This window comes from Gasterosteus aculeatus, chromosome 2 (genome assembly GCF_964276395.1).
Source record: "Gasterosteus aculeatus chromosome 2, fGasAcu3.hap1.1, whole genome shotgun sequence".
Lineage (NCBI taxonomy): Eukaryota > Metazoa > Chordata > Actinopteri > Perciformes > Gasterosteidae > Gasterosteus > Gasterosteus aculeatus.
The window spans coordinates 17832946-17847595 of NC_135689.1; the positions used below are offsets into that span (position 1 = coordinate 17832946).

Consider the following 14650-nt stretch of genomic DNA (forward strand, 5'->3'; position numbering starts at 1 on the left):
TCAACCCTTTTTTTCTCTTTGTTAGAACCCCCATGAACGATTATTCTAGATCCTGTATATATGACAGTCATGGTGTGGAGTGGTTTCAGGGTTCACGTTTCGCTCTGTTGATGACATAAACCAGTCAGCTGACATATCACATCAGTATTTCTGTGACGGTGGGGTTGAAGTTGTCGTGGCGATGAATCTGTTGACACGGTGGCACGGTGGCCACTTTGGCAGCACGACTCGTCTTTGGCAGACGGTCAGTCTCGCTGCTTCGGACCTCAACAAAAGCTAAAGGAATTGGCCAACATTTGATATAAACCTTCATGTTCCTCAGATGATGAAGCCTAATGACTCCGGTGATCCTCTGACCTCTTCATTAGTGTCACTGGTGATATTGAATTATCTTGTGAAATATGAACCGTATGGATTGGCACGTTTTTAGCGTATTAGGCATAATTAATCTGTATTACAACCAAGCTAACTGCTTAAACTGAGGATGTTTATGTGATATGGTTCAATTCTTATGAAACCACATAACCAGGCAGTAGAACAGTCATAACCAGCTGCTGACAACTGTCCACATTTTAATGCAGACATTGCACAGACATATGCTTCAAATAGTGTTTGTATTCAAAATAGTGTACTGTATTATTAGGACCACCTACCTTTATCCTCAAAAAACAGTGCCCCTTTATTTCAATTTCTACATGCATCTTTACCTTTTAAAATTTTGCTTTTAACATCGTACAACAGTAACGAGTCCGTTGGGATACTGTAACTAATATGTGTATCCACACTTATATACATACAATACTTATATCCATAACTAACGTGTATCTGCAAAGACAATCCCTTAATCAAAACTAGCATTGGCGGTCTATTTTTCATCAAAGTAAATTGGACAAATTAACATTTAGCTGTAATATCTTTCCTTACTTGCGTGGCATTTTGCTGAGCTTTCTTAAGGGCAGCCGATACGGAGGACCTTTATGGAGCTCCATAACGTGACCTGCACATTTGTAATTTGCCTTGGTACAATAGAATAATAATACCAGAATTTTAAATATGGAATCCCTGCTGAAAAGACATGGCTTATCATATCATGGAAATGAGCTTGTAGCTTAATATAAAGACCAATTCTCGTTTATTGTGTTTCCAGAGAAAACTGGTAAGATAAATGGAAAGAAATATTCATTTATATATGACACTTTGCATGCACACAAAAGAATAACTTAAGCTAATCTGGGTTTTTTTTACAATTTGCAGCAAAGCTACTATGTATTTCAGACCATCATTCAGCCTTTCTTCTGCAAATGATGTGTTGGATTGAATAAATAAATATATAGCTCCTCTTAAAGTGCTGTCTTTCCATATTGTGCTTGATTGCAATTTTCCCCTGTGGGTTTTCACATAATAATCAATGGTTGGTCCTGTGCCATTGGAAATATAATAGTTTATTGGCAGAGGTCAAGATTAAGGTCATCCCTGTGGGCATTCGGGTGTAACGTTACATGCTTTTAAATCTAATGCAATCAGCGATGTTACAGAGGTGGAGCAGCAGGATGCAGGTGTACGGGGACAGACATCCACTTCAAAAGCATCGGTACTCACGCACCGTGCTGTGAATGGATCGGGTCTAGTCTACATGGTTGAAATACACTTATTATAAGTCGTTTTGGATAAAAGCGCCAGCTAAATGACATGTAATTTAATGTAATGTAATCATATACAGCTAGATGACCTGATGCGATATTCTCGCATGGCCATTTTGAGCATCACCTTCACAGACGTCCCCACATGATAACCCTAAACAGTTGCTAGAATTCAGCACAAATGTTGTATTTTTGGCAAAAAAAAAAGGTTTATTTGAATATTTCTGCATGGGCCCCTAATTTGCAATTAGAAAATGCAGAAACTCTTGTGGTGCAAATGCGCTCAGATGACTTCTTGTGTGATGATGTGAGTCTCCATATCAGCCATGGGTCTGATTGAAAGTTGATTTCACTTTAAAATGACCTGTTGTGACCTCTCGGATAATCACAGCCTCATGAAACTGTACATCCACACATTAGGGACCATTGGCATTCAGATGACTTATGGATTCCTAGGAATATTGACAATAAGGGAGTTTCACAGAGAGGGCAGAAGCACTTGACATTCACTCGACGAAAGGTGGAATTCTCACAGAAATCTTTCAAATGTCAAAACCTCCAAATTACAGTATATTTTCTTCTGTACTGCTCCTCGTGGTCTTACTGCTTATTTTTTAGCAGTTGCAGATATTGAAAAGCAATTAAGCAAAGCTGCAAGTCATCTCTATTAACACGATGATGGTCTTATGGAAAGTTTGGAGCCTTTTCCACAATAAGTTCAGCCTCATGTATTTAATAATAAATAAAAAAAAATACTAATAACTTTTTTTGTATGGTAACGGGTGAACCGCATTTTTATTGTCAAAGTATTTTTTTTTGTTAAGCACTTTTGAAAGCAATACAATTTCCTCCCTTGTCATAAAATGTGTTACCTTGTACACTATGCAGAATACAGTGTGGAGGCTGGTTTTCTTTATTCCAGATACGAATATAAATATATCCCCAAAAATAATGCGGCAGTTTTTTATTGACATTCATCTTTAAATATCAATACCTAAATTGCATTATTATGGCATTGAAAGGCATGCTCAAAAAACAAATAGAAGGAAAAAACATCAAAGCAGACTACTCATTGAACTCTTATTCTACTTATTTAGCGAGCATTTGGAAAGATTTGCAGAGCTTAAGGGGAAGGAAGGGCTGTACATGACTAGAGGGAATTACTTTAAACTCCCTTTTAACTAGGGCAACAACGGCAAGTGCCGTGGTAGCAACATAATAAATATTCAATGGTGTGTTTAAGCCAAACGTTCAACGGGTTCTTTTTATTCTTTTCTTTGTTTTTCTTCTGCAGTTGTATGTATGTCAAAGGTGACAACGGGAGCTACACAGCTCAATGTCGAAATGGAGTGGTGGGGAAGGACTGTTGGCCTTTTGCCCTCATAAAGAATTCATAAGGTGAATAGAATCAATGAGAGATATTTCATCCTGTTTCTCCGTGGGCAGCCTTCTGATAACCTGGGCCAAGACCGAGACGTGTCACTTGCAACTTGTAAAAATAAAATACCAGTCTCTTTTTCTTTTAAGAGGTAAGATAGTTCTGCCCTTTAATGACGGGGTTCTAGATCATTCCAGCCAGCCAAGGAGGAAGAAAGAGTCCCACAGATCCCAGTATACACACCAGTACAAACATCCAGAGGAATATCCTGTCAATGACCATGGCCACATACTTCCAGTCCTCCTTCACCTGGCAGAGAAGAGACACAGAAGTTAGTTTTCACCCTTCATTGATTTCCCACGAATGGCTGTTTGTTTCATTATGAGGTGGCTACTGCCTGAATGTCAATCTCTCTCATGTAATTCCCCAATGTCCCAAAGATGGGCTTTTTCTGGCAGGAGAAAGAAAGTACATTGTGGTTCTGACAGTGACGAGTGTCAATGAATAATATAACTTTTCCTTACTTCTTTTATTTTAGATAACTGTACACATTTCCAAACTTCATCACTAAAAAAGCTTTCATTATTTTGCAAGCAATTAACACTGAATCAGTGATGTTTTGTAAAATGAATTCTTACTTAATTGTTACTGATTCATTTCAAAGCGATTAACAAGGACAATAAACCCAGTTTTAGTAGGAACATCCATGATTAGCCTCTACGTTGGGAGTTTTGGAGAGACATGATTTTGAAGAGACAGATGATTAAAGATTGGATATTTCTGCGTGTGGGATCGTACTTGTATACAACATAATTTAAACTGCCAAACTCATTGAAGCCATACTGAGTTTTTATGGCTGTCAAATAGAGATTTAAAAACTATTATCTACTAGATCGAGGCTTTACTGATTATTTAAAGGAAGTTTCAACTCACTGAGAAATCGGCATCCTCTGCCCTGAGATGATCGGCGACGTACTGAACTCCCTCTATGGCGCGTTGCACCGCTGGGGAAATAGTTGGAATAACGATGTCTTGTTGGGTGCTCGCGTCCTTCGTTGACTCGCCCGTGACGCGTCCTGCCGGGTGATTTGTAGGGGCCTGTTTCTTCACCCACCCTGCGACCGCCATGAGCCCAGGCCCTTCACCGTGCAGACAGCAGTACTGGAAGCTGCGGGAGCGACACCGGTGCCCGGCTCTCTGAGAGAGATCCCCCTGTTGGTCGAACATCTGCTCTGCGCTGAGGGAGCGGCCATTTGGGGCCATTGCATTTGGCTCTTCCTGGGAAAAGCTGCGGAGCGGACCCAGCGGCAGAGCTGGGGGAAGGGACAACTGCGAAGAAGATGAAGCATTGGAATTGTGCCCACGTGGGGTTTGCTTCTCAGAGGGAGCTGAATACCGACTGGATGTGGTGCGGCAGAAGACGTTGGCCTTCAGTAGGCGATCGTCCTCCTCGCAATCCTCAGGAGGGGAGGAAGGTGGAGCGGGCGAGCAGACGTGGATGCTTGGACTGTCGCAGGGAGTCTTTGGGAGTGCATTCTCCGCCTGGCACATCTGCCTCAGTCCCGTCTCCAACCCTGTCCAGTAGGCCAGCGAGTTGCCCGTCGCAGATATGGCGGTCGGGCGGTGCATCATCTCGATGAGCTTCTTGCAGTGCTGCTTGGCTGTGCCCGGCGGACGCTTCATGAAGAGGACTCGCGGCACCATGTCCAAGAACACTCTCCGCACCCAGTGGGGCATGCTGTGGGTTTGCGGCGACCGATGGTGTACGTTCAAAACAAAGACGGTAATTACGATGGATAGGGTGACGAAGACCATGGTGAACAGCAGATATTCACCAATCAGAGGGATCACCAGCGACGTAGACGGTATGATCTCTGTGATCAGAAGGAGGAATACTGTCAGGGACAGCAGCACCGAGATGCACAGGGTGATCTTCTCCCCACATTGCGACGGCAAATAAAACACCAGCACGGTCAGACAGGAGATCAGGAGACAGGGGATGATGAGGTTGATGGTGTAGAACAACGGAAGCCTCCGGATGATGAAGTAGTAGGTGATGTCGGAGTAGATCTCCGCGCAGCACTCGTACTTCTTGGTGTTGTACTTGCCCACTGCATTGATAATGACCCACTCGCCGCTCTCCCAGTAGTCCATCTGGTCCACGTCGCTGGCCATGCTGATGAGATCGATCTTGGCGCGGTCATAAGTCCACGAGCCAAACTTCATCTTGCAGCTCTGCTGGTCAAATGGGAAGAAGGTGACATCTATGCTGCACGAAGACTTGTAGATGGCCGGCGGCATCCACTTTATCCGACCGTCGTGGAACAGATGTGCCTTCGTGAGGTGAGTCACCGCAAAGTCGCCATCAGCGCTGCGCGTGGGAAAACGAGGTATGAGAGGGGGGAATAGAATCAAGGGTTGCCTTTTCAATAGTTAAGGCAACACCATTAAATACACATTCTGTGAAATGACCTTGTTTCAACACTAACTAAATTGAACCTGTAACTTGGCACAAAGCTCAATTTCAGCAAAATGTCGCCACAATGAGCTGCTTTTGGTGCCGGAGAAGAGATTAAGTGATCTGGACAACTGCCCCATTCTCCTCCGTCATATCCTGCCTCTATAATCTGATCAATCTTTGTTTAAATCCTTCCATGATTTGAGCCTTCAATTACACACTTGAATCCCTCCCATTACTTCCTACTTCATCTGACCTAGTTATCGGTCCACCTTGGTTCAATTAGCTTTAGTACCCAATGAAGTGGCTATCAGTCGCTTCGGGCTGCCTTTCCTCTGCTGTGTCTGCCCATCGTGGCCCTCTGGATTCCTACAAGGTTTCCCTTTTGTCTGCTTCACTTTTACATTAAAGGTGGTCAAACATTTTCGTGTAGTCCTGGATTGAAGACCTAAGAAGACGCAATAGTTTACCTCCTCTTTTATCTAAATTGTCCGCAATTGTATTCATTTTGTGTCATTTTTGTTTTCTCATGTAATGAACTTTTAGACGTGCTTTATTAGTTTCTTGAAATCTTGAAATATTTTGTCATGAGAAAACAAATCTTGCTTCAATCTTGACACCAATTTTCTTTGCAGCTGTCTTACCTGTTTCCTACTCGGGCTCCCAAACTACATGTCTTTTATTTGAGGGCCTTTGAAACACATCCATTACTTTCCATCTTCCAATTCCATGGCTAATGTATCCTTTGCACAATGTACCGAGCTGTATTTGTACCCACATCCATTAAGGCTGAACTTGTTCACATTTATTCTCTCTAAATTACTTAGTACAGCATCAGCACAGCAGGATCTTCAAGTGTTGCCTTCAGTCATACCTTCTGTTGGAAATAAATCACCTCAATGGCAACATCAGTTGTGGCTCGAATGTGGCAACATTTAAGATCCCAGAGTCTCTTACGGTTTCTTCACATAAAAACAGCTTATGACAGATCCTCACTTGTTGTAGAGGACAATGTCTGGCCTCCAGATGATCTCTGAGGGTATTCGTATGGAGGAGACATTTTCGTAATCCTCAGGTTTCCAGCGAAGTTTGTAATCGCTCCATTCCTGTGGTAAAATGTCAATAGATTACAATATTTCAACTTTATAGTGGACTGTAGCTTTAGCATCATGTGTTTTATCTCTATATTTATTATGACATACCTGCTTGACCCAGACGTTTGTGGTCATCATTTGGTTCTTCTCATCCTTATGTCATGTAAATAGCAGAGAACATTTTGTTATTTCAATGTCTGTACATCGTCATCACATAATTTTGTATTTATTTCAAAGCTACTTTTAAAATAAATAAACATAGCATCTTTTTATACAGTACAAGTATCAAGAAAAAGGTAATATTTCATTCTTGTCTCCTTGTGCCGGCAAGCTGCTATCTCCAGCTCTCTCCTATGGTAACATCTGAGACACAGCACATCACCTAATTGTGTGAAGAAAACAGAATCTTTCCTCGTAGCCATGTGGGCTCCTCGTATTCTACTGTGTGTTGAAGCTGCACCATGAAACTTGACAGTTAGATGCCTTATAAAAAAGGCTTGTACAGAAGCCCTGCAAAATAACTTGTAATGAAAAAATAAGACAAGAAGCAAAAGGGAACGGAGATGTTTGTTGTTGAAACCAGCCGTGTCTGGATTCGGATATTTACTGCCATCAGTAGCAGACTTGACAACTGAATTTAATTTGGGGAAATAATCTCTTCCGTTGTTGGTTTAATTTCCGCTGATAAGTGATCCGTATATTTAGATTCTTCCTTCGGTCCTGGTGTGGCTTTGAGCCGGTGTGAGCATGACGCATATGATATATAGAGATTACTCTTGAAACTATACACAAATGCATTGGACCAACCTGGGAAGGTCCACATATCAGCCTGCAACCTGGCATTAGTTTTCCACATTTGGCGCTTTCGTTCAACAAGTTAAGGTGGAGGAGGGGACTTGTGGTCAATGTTTGTAAGTTAGATGAGAAAGAGAATGTCTTTGGCTCTTGGCTGTACTGCTTCTATGTAGCATTGTTAGGATTGTTACATAACATTACGTCAGAAAGTCTCTTAATGCCGGTTGTTGTTTATTTACGCTAGTTACGTTACATTTTATTTTATTATTGGTTACAGAAACTAGGATCTTTTTTCCAACCTTACTAAGTAGTTTAGTTGCAGAAAAATAACCGATCACAATGTGGCCTTGTGTGTGTTGGAGTTATGAGACAATGGGATGAAAACTTACTTATGAATCTTATTTTTGGTTCAGAAATGATGAGATTTTGTGTATTATAGATGGCATTATGAAATCATTTTATTCTTGTTCCCTTTGGCTATTGTTTGGTTTTTTTCCCATGAAAGGGCAGCACAGTGATAGACGGAGTAGATACGTGTGCTGTAGCAAAAACAAACACAAAACAAAGCAACATATTCCAGTCGGACTGTATTATGGATATCTGGGGTCGGCTACTGGTGAAACGCAACAATGCTGCGAGCTGCTACTCACCACATCAATGAGCTGGGCAATAGACAGTCCGAAGTGGACTAGCACAGTGTCTGAAGTGTTCTCCACCGGCCGGGAGAGCTTATTGTAACGTGCAAACAGATCCTGGAGCAGCCTCTCTTCGGCGTGGGCACGAGGTCGAACCTGAAAACAAACTGGGGGAGGGAAGAAGAGATCAGAAGCATCAGTAAAGTTTGGATCAATGACCCTTTTTCTAAAATATCTTTATAGAACTTTAGAAGAACACATTTGCTTAAAACTGCACATAATTGCTGCTCCTTTGTGCTCATTCGTGACAGAGGCCGTCATTTGTTTCTCTTTCCACTCTTTTAGATTTTCTATTGAATATGCACAATACTAATACTGAATACATTTATCTTTAATGGATTTAACTGATCCATCATTCCACGAAGGACCCACTGTACAGAGACTGGTCTGAAAGGAGGGTGACCTCTATTATGGGTGGCGTTTGGTTACAAGGGACTGTATCTCAATGACGGGAAGGAAAAAAAGCGGAAACATGAATCGCAGTCTGAGGACATCCGTAGCGTCTCTGAACAGACGTTCTGATGGAGCGATCAGTTGAGATGTCTCACCCCCCTCCCCGCCGCCACCTCCTCTGCCGCGGTATCGGTACGCCACGCCGCTCTGATGAAGCAACTGCCCCTGCACCGCCTCCACACCCCCCCCGCCCGCATTGAGGATGAGCCAACAAGGTCTCTGAACAATCGAAAGGGACAGAGATTGTCCTGAGACTTCTACGGCTGAATGTCCTGTTTTCCAAACCTTTTTTTCCAGAAATTTCTATATTATGGATGAAGCCAGTCTGTAATTTATTGGCACAGGAATTCATCACAGGCTGGGATTTAGTTTCTCCAGCCTCAGTGATATTCATTCCTGGTCCATCTGCATATATCAATGCCTTTCTTGTGCGTGATGCCGTGTAGTGTATATATTTGGTGCTGCTTATTGAACAAAACATACATTTCTAGTAGTATCTTCCGATCTAGAAAAATGATGCTGGTCATCTTGAAACAAGGACACGGATGTTGTTGTAATGCTGCCGTTCTCCCACACACTCAATCAAAGCTGAAGGGCCGTCCTTCAGCCAGAAGACCGGCAATCCCGCTTTTTTATAAAGCTTGAATAAATCCTTCTTTATTAAATTGATCAAGTGTATTATTCCAACAGCATTTTACTTACCCGTACTACGTAAATGTGGTCAACATTTCCAGATTGTAAACAACCTTGAAATGTCTCTACGTTTTTGCAGATGAAAGAAACCTACACAGGTACACCTCGTTTCATCCCGTCACCTCGGAGCGATATCTGTTCAATGCAGATGGTGTTAAATAAAACTCCAAAGCAGCGTCCCTACTAATGTGTTTAGACGGGGGAGCTTGCATGTCGCCACGGCTTTGACAATGTTGCGGGTCAGAGCAGAGCAGTAATGTGTGCAGGTGAAAGTAGGTGACTGTATTTACTTCCGTACAATGCGCTTTACTGGACACTGTGAACAGCACGTTAGGTAACCAGCTACTCAGAATGAGAAACCTGAACCCTTTCTTCCAGCTTGAATATACTTACTCAAATTTCTCTTGTCCTATTTTTGTGAGGGTATCCTGTTCCGTGGAGACAATCATAATCTATTACGTAAATCGGCCGGAAAATAGAATAAAATAGAATAAAATTGCTTAAAATAAGAAAATCTCCAATCTCTATCTCTAGCATTATTTTAAGTTGTTAACTGTTTTCATCTGCTTGTTTATCAAGACGCATAATGAAACCCAGTTCTGTCCTTATTTGATCAATAAACTCGCAATGCAAATATCAGTTTCTATACAAGTGATATAAATGAGTTCTGCTCAGACAAAGATTTGCTACCAGGTAACTAAGCAACGGAGGCAGTTTCTACCTCCAGTTTCTAGGTTTTGTCAGGGATTACGTTTGTCATTTTGTCAGGTTTGCCTTAAGAAAAAAATAATACTGGGACTGAAGCTTCATTAGAGACTGGAGGAGTGAGGACAGTAGGGAGGGCGACTGAAATAAAAGTTTGTTGCCTTTTAAAAAATATCCTCCTTGGACCCTTCACAAGAAATGCCTTCATACCACGACATGTCACGGCGAGACCAAAACTAAACCTCAAACCAACTCAAATAAAAAGTGGATTGGGCATCAACTTTGATCACACTAACAAAAAAAACTAATTGTGACGAATAACTCCTGCTCTTTCAATAAATATAGAGCACATATATATCCCTTGAGCATATATTTAAAAGACACAACTCTCCCTCTTTCTTGATACCCAATCATCCCCAATCCCCTTCAGTGGTTCACATAATAAAATGTGAAGCAACAGATTTACCTTGTGGAGGAAGAGTGATGAAAAGTACACCAAGACATTTGTATAAATCCATTGTGAACTCCCTCACAATTCCCGTTGGATCTCCGTCCCGATGGTCAGTTGTGCGTCCAGGTTCGCTACATCAGCCGGATGGAAAGGTCACGTCGGTCTGTGTCAGCCAGCCGGGCCTGGCGTTCCTCCGTGTGTCCATCTCTTCCGTCTGTCTTGTGTCCCTTCTGTGTCCAAGTGTCCAGTCTGAAGGAGCCCCAGACCTGTAGCTCCGTCCCCTCGACCCAACACGTCCCTCCTCACTCCGCTGGAATCCTTCATCCAAGTGTGCCTCATCCCGCTCTTCTCCACCCTCCCTGTCTCCATTACTCCCTCCCTCGCCTCTCATCTCTCCGCCTCCTCTCCTCATCTCCCTCTCTCTCTCTCTCTCTCTCTCTCTTTCTCTCTCTCTCTCACACACACATTCACCTCATTTCTCTCCCTGCATTCGCTTTATTTGCTTTTCTCCCAGTTACACTTTCTGTCTCTCCTCAAGTTCTGAAGTTTGTTTTTTCGCCATGAAAAACAGTGAACTTTCTTTACTGTGTGTGAAAGGGAAGTATAGAATATATATACGACATCTGTTGATATTGTTCTTACCAGTCTACAGTATGCATAAGCAGTGTGTGTGTGTGTGTGTGTGTGTGCAGCCTGTCGATGCCTGTCAAAAACTGGTCTAGTAAAAGTGCTTGTGAGTCATGGAAACTCTGGATACTCTGCAGTCTCCTCCGGGCTCCGTTTTCCAGGAGAATTTAATCTCTCACCTTCACCCCTCCTTTTATCTTAGCCCCCTGCGTTCTGATTTAACCACCTTTGACCCTCATCTTCTGTCAGACAGAGATTTTATCGTTCTCTCTGTGCTTCCCTTCACAGCTTTTCCACGTCAGCCGAGCTCAGTCTGCTGAGACCGACGCTTTGGGTGTGTTTACATTTACTGCATCCATGCAAGTGAGGGGGAATAACTGGAGACATTCAAATAAAACCTTGACTCGAGAGTCATGTTTACTTGAGATGAAGAAGCCCAACTTTTGACTGTTACATGATCGAGTGCAACAAAAGAGGTCCGGGAGGAGATATATTTTGCCACTGTAGATGTGTTTGTCAAATGTGCTTCTTTTCAATACACTATGAGCCCACAGAGATGAAGCCCCCGCAGTGTACACATTGATTTTTTCTAATCAAAGACGCGGCTCTATTGATGCGGCGATGACTAACGGTGACTTGACAGATGAAGAGATTCCTCTCAGCTGTGTGCTGCCTCACAAAGATGCAGACTCTTACCAGAGATTTGACAGCCGATTATTTAGCTGGATTTCTGTCAGAAGTCCAGCAGGAATTTGTAAGTGGGACAACGCAGCAGCAGCAGGGGGGGGGCACCGGAAGACGGAGTTTCACAGGCTGTAAATGTACAGGGTGTGTACAAATAGGCCAATAACAGCCTGGTGGGTGACACATACATCAGATTATCTCACACCCACGTATGGACACATGCAAGATCCTTCCACCTCAGCTGATGAGACGGACCATCTGCCCCCCACCAATGGGGTAGGAAATGGACTGCATCAATACTTAGGCCTGGGCAAATATCCAACGAGAGAAAATATTGTCTTTAATTGGAATTATATTGTGACGATATCATGTGGAGATATGATAAACAATTATTGAGCATAAAATACAAACCAGCTTGTACCTACTTTGAAAATTGGAATCGATAAAAATTGCTCAATGATATTTGAAACAGCCCTTTTCTAGTTTAGACTAACACATGCCAGCTTTTATCTATTAAAACATATTCATACACTGCAGGCTTTCACACAAGGTCATCATCAGAAGTGTTAAACATTCACACGCACTCTCGCACACACTGGGGGAAAAAGCCACTGGGAGAAAATTGTGGTTCATTATCTTCCTCCCGAAAGACACTCCAACATATTGACCCCGGGGAATTAAACCACCCACCTTCTGATTAGTGGACAACACCTTTATATCCCGAGCCACAGATTTCAAGAAATAGCATTATTCACCTCCGCAGGCACACTCCTTAATAATTCAACTTATCCTGATATTGGAGAGGATTTACAAAAAAGCATTTTGACTTTTGCATCAGGTGGTCAAAACCCACACACAGGTTGTTTGCTGCTTCATACACATTTCTGAGAAACCTTTGTTTGCAATTACCGACATCATACGTTTCCTGTAGTTCTTGACCAGGTTTGCACACACTGCAGCAGGGGTTTTTGCCCACTCCTCCAACCAGACCGGATCTCCAGATCCTTCAGGTTTCGGGGCTGTCGCTGGGCAACACAGACTTTCAGCTCCCTCTAAAGATTTTCTATTGGGTTCAGGTCTGGAGAGTGGCTCGGGGTTGTACTCATCCTTCTTCTTCCTCCAAACACGGCGAGTGAAGTTCAGACCAAAAAGCTCTATTTTGGTCTCATCAGATCACATGACGATCCAGATGGACATTGGCAAACTTCAGACGGGCCTGGACATGCGCTGGCTTCAGCAGGGGGATCTTGCGTGCGCTGCAGGATGTTAATCCTGTGTGTAGTGTGTTACTAATGGTTTTCTTTGAGACTGTGGTCCCAGCTCTCTTCAGGTCATTGACCAGGTCCTGCCGTGTAGTTCTGGGCTGATCCCTGACCTTCCTCATGATCATTGATGACACTTCAGGTGAGATCTTGCATGGAGCCCCAGACCAAGTAAGTCATCTTGAAGTTCTTCCATTTTCTAATAATTGCGCCAACAGTTGTTGTCTTCTCACCAAGCTGCTGTTCTGTAGCGCATCCCAACCTTGTGCAGGTCTACAGTTGTATCCCTGATGTCCTTACACAGCTCCCTGGTCTTGGCCATTGTGGAGAGGTTGGAGTCTGTGTGGACAGGTGTCTTTTATATAGGCAACGAGTTCAAACAGGTAATGAGTGGAGAACAGGAGGGCTTCCTAAAGACAAACTAACAGGTCTGTGAGAGCCGGAATTCTTATTGGTTGGTAGGTGATCTACTTATGTCATGCAATAAACAAAATGTGATTTTCTGTATTTTTGTTTTAGATTCCGTCACTCACAATTGAACACTACCTATGATAAAATTACAGACTCCTACATGCTTTGTAAGTGGGAAAACCTGCAAACTCGGCAGTGTATCAAATACTTGTTCTCCCCACTGTATGTATGACATTATTCCCCATAGTCTATTCTCATTGTTCAGTTCATCCCCTCCTGTTGGTTGCACTGCTTCCAGCCTCAGGTCTGGCTGGCATTTATGTGAGAGCTTTTATCCAATCATATTTCAGCCACTACGTGTTGCCACGGTGCAAGAGATCTGCCATCAGAATCAACAATGCGGGCGCTTATAGCTCAGAGAGAACGGAAGGATTTTGAGTTGGCGCCACCGGGGCCAGCTAACAAGCACACAATAACGTCTGCGCGTGCACGTCTTTTGATTGGATACACACTAGTGGGAGGTGGAGCTACGCAGAGCCGGCAAACCTGAACGAGCTAATTTGCATAGATCCACAAGCAGTTCTTTTCAACCCTTTTCAATTCAATGACTATGGGGGACATGCACGGACCGCAACTGTTACATTCAGTCCAAGTCTTATATGTAGCTATAAACCGCTTATTCTGAGGTACGGAAAATAATAATTTAGGTGATTATACACTAAAGAAAACCAACCCTTTTATTCAATTTTTGACAATAATTCCCAAAATGCTAACCATGTTGCTTAAAATGTAGTTGAGCACTACAATCTTAAAACACTGCAGTGCCACCTCGCATTGCAGTGCTATGTGTCTTTGGACTTCAGTGCGGGGCCTCAAAGGTTATTTCGAGCGGAGTCACATTTGACTTGCCAAATCAATTATACAAAATCTCAGAACTCGTCTTAAACACTAACGACTCAAAACTCCACTTGAGCTTGAAATGAGTTGACACCCTGCCAAAGCCAGATTAATACTTGTGATAATGTACTGCTTGTCATTCACAGACAAGCCTGTTAAATGGATGGGGAGAAGGTGCAGGAGAGAGATAGAGTTATGACAGATGCAAAGGGAAAAAACATAGTGTACCCACACAAGAAAAAACATTCTCTGAAATATACTGATTCTGCATCAATGTCCATGTTATTTTATATTAGAGAACCAATAAATAACTGATGTAGACTGGTAAAATTCAAGCAGGATCTTCCTGTCTGGCAGGGATGGACAATAATACATCAAAATGTATTTTGATACAAAACATCCCTTGA

The 14650-nt window shown here is 42.7% G+C and overlaps 1 protein-coding gene and 1 pseudogene across 1 annotated transcript; both read right to left on the reverse strand.

The window, feature by feature from the left end:
• Window positions 1–1824: 1824 nt before the first annotated feature.
• On the reverse strand, window positions 1825–10751 carry chrna4b (cholinergic receptor, nicotinic, alpha 4b). Its single transcript, XM_040192788.2, has 6 exons — window positions 10378–10751; window positions 8016–8167; window positions 6679–6723; window positions 6473–6582; window positions 3952–5389; window positions 1825–3327 (listed from the first exon to the last, which is right to left on the reverse strand). Exons 1-6 carry the CDS (start codon window positions 10427–10429, stop codon window positions 3202–3204), a joined length of 1923 nt encoding a protein of 640 aa, XP_040048722.1. The 5' UTR covers window positions 10430–10751; the 3' UTR covers window positions 1825–3201.
• A 1044-nt stretch (window positions 10752–11795) lies between these two features.
• Window positions 11796–13257, reverse strand: LOC144386235 (uncharacterized; annotated as a pseudogene).
• Window positions 13258–14650: the final 1393 nt, after the last annotated feature.

What these genes read in the sequence shown, in the direction of transcription:
- chrna4b (XM_040192788.2), bottom strand. Translation starts at nt 10,429, where the DNA reads ATGGATTTATACAAATGTCTTGGTGTACTTTTCATCACTCTTCCTCCA. An exon ending in CATCACTCTTCCTCCACAAG is followed by an intron (nt 8,168 to 10,377) that starts GTAAATCTGTTG and finishes TCCCTCCCCCAG; the next exon opens with TTTGTTTTCAGGTTCGACCT. An exon ending in GACATTGTCCTCTACAACAA is followed by an intron (nt 5,390 to 6,472) that starts GTGAGGATCTGT and finishes TCCCACGCGCAG; the next exon opens with CGCTGATGGCGACTTTGCGG.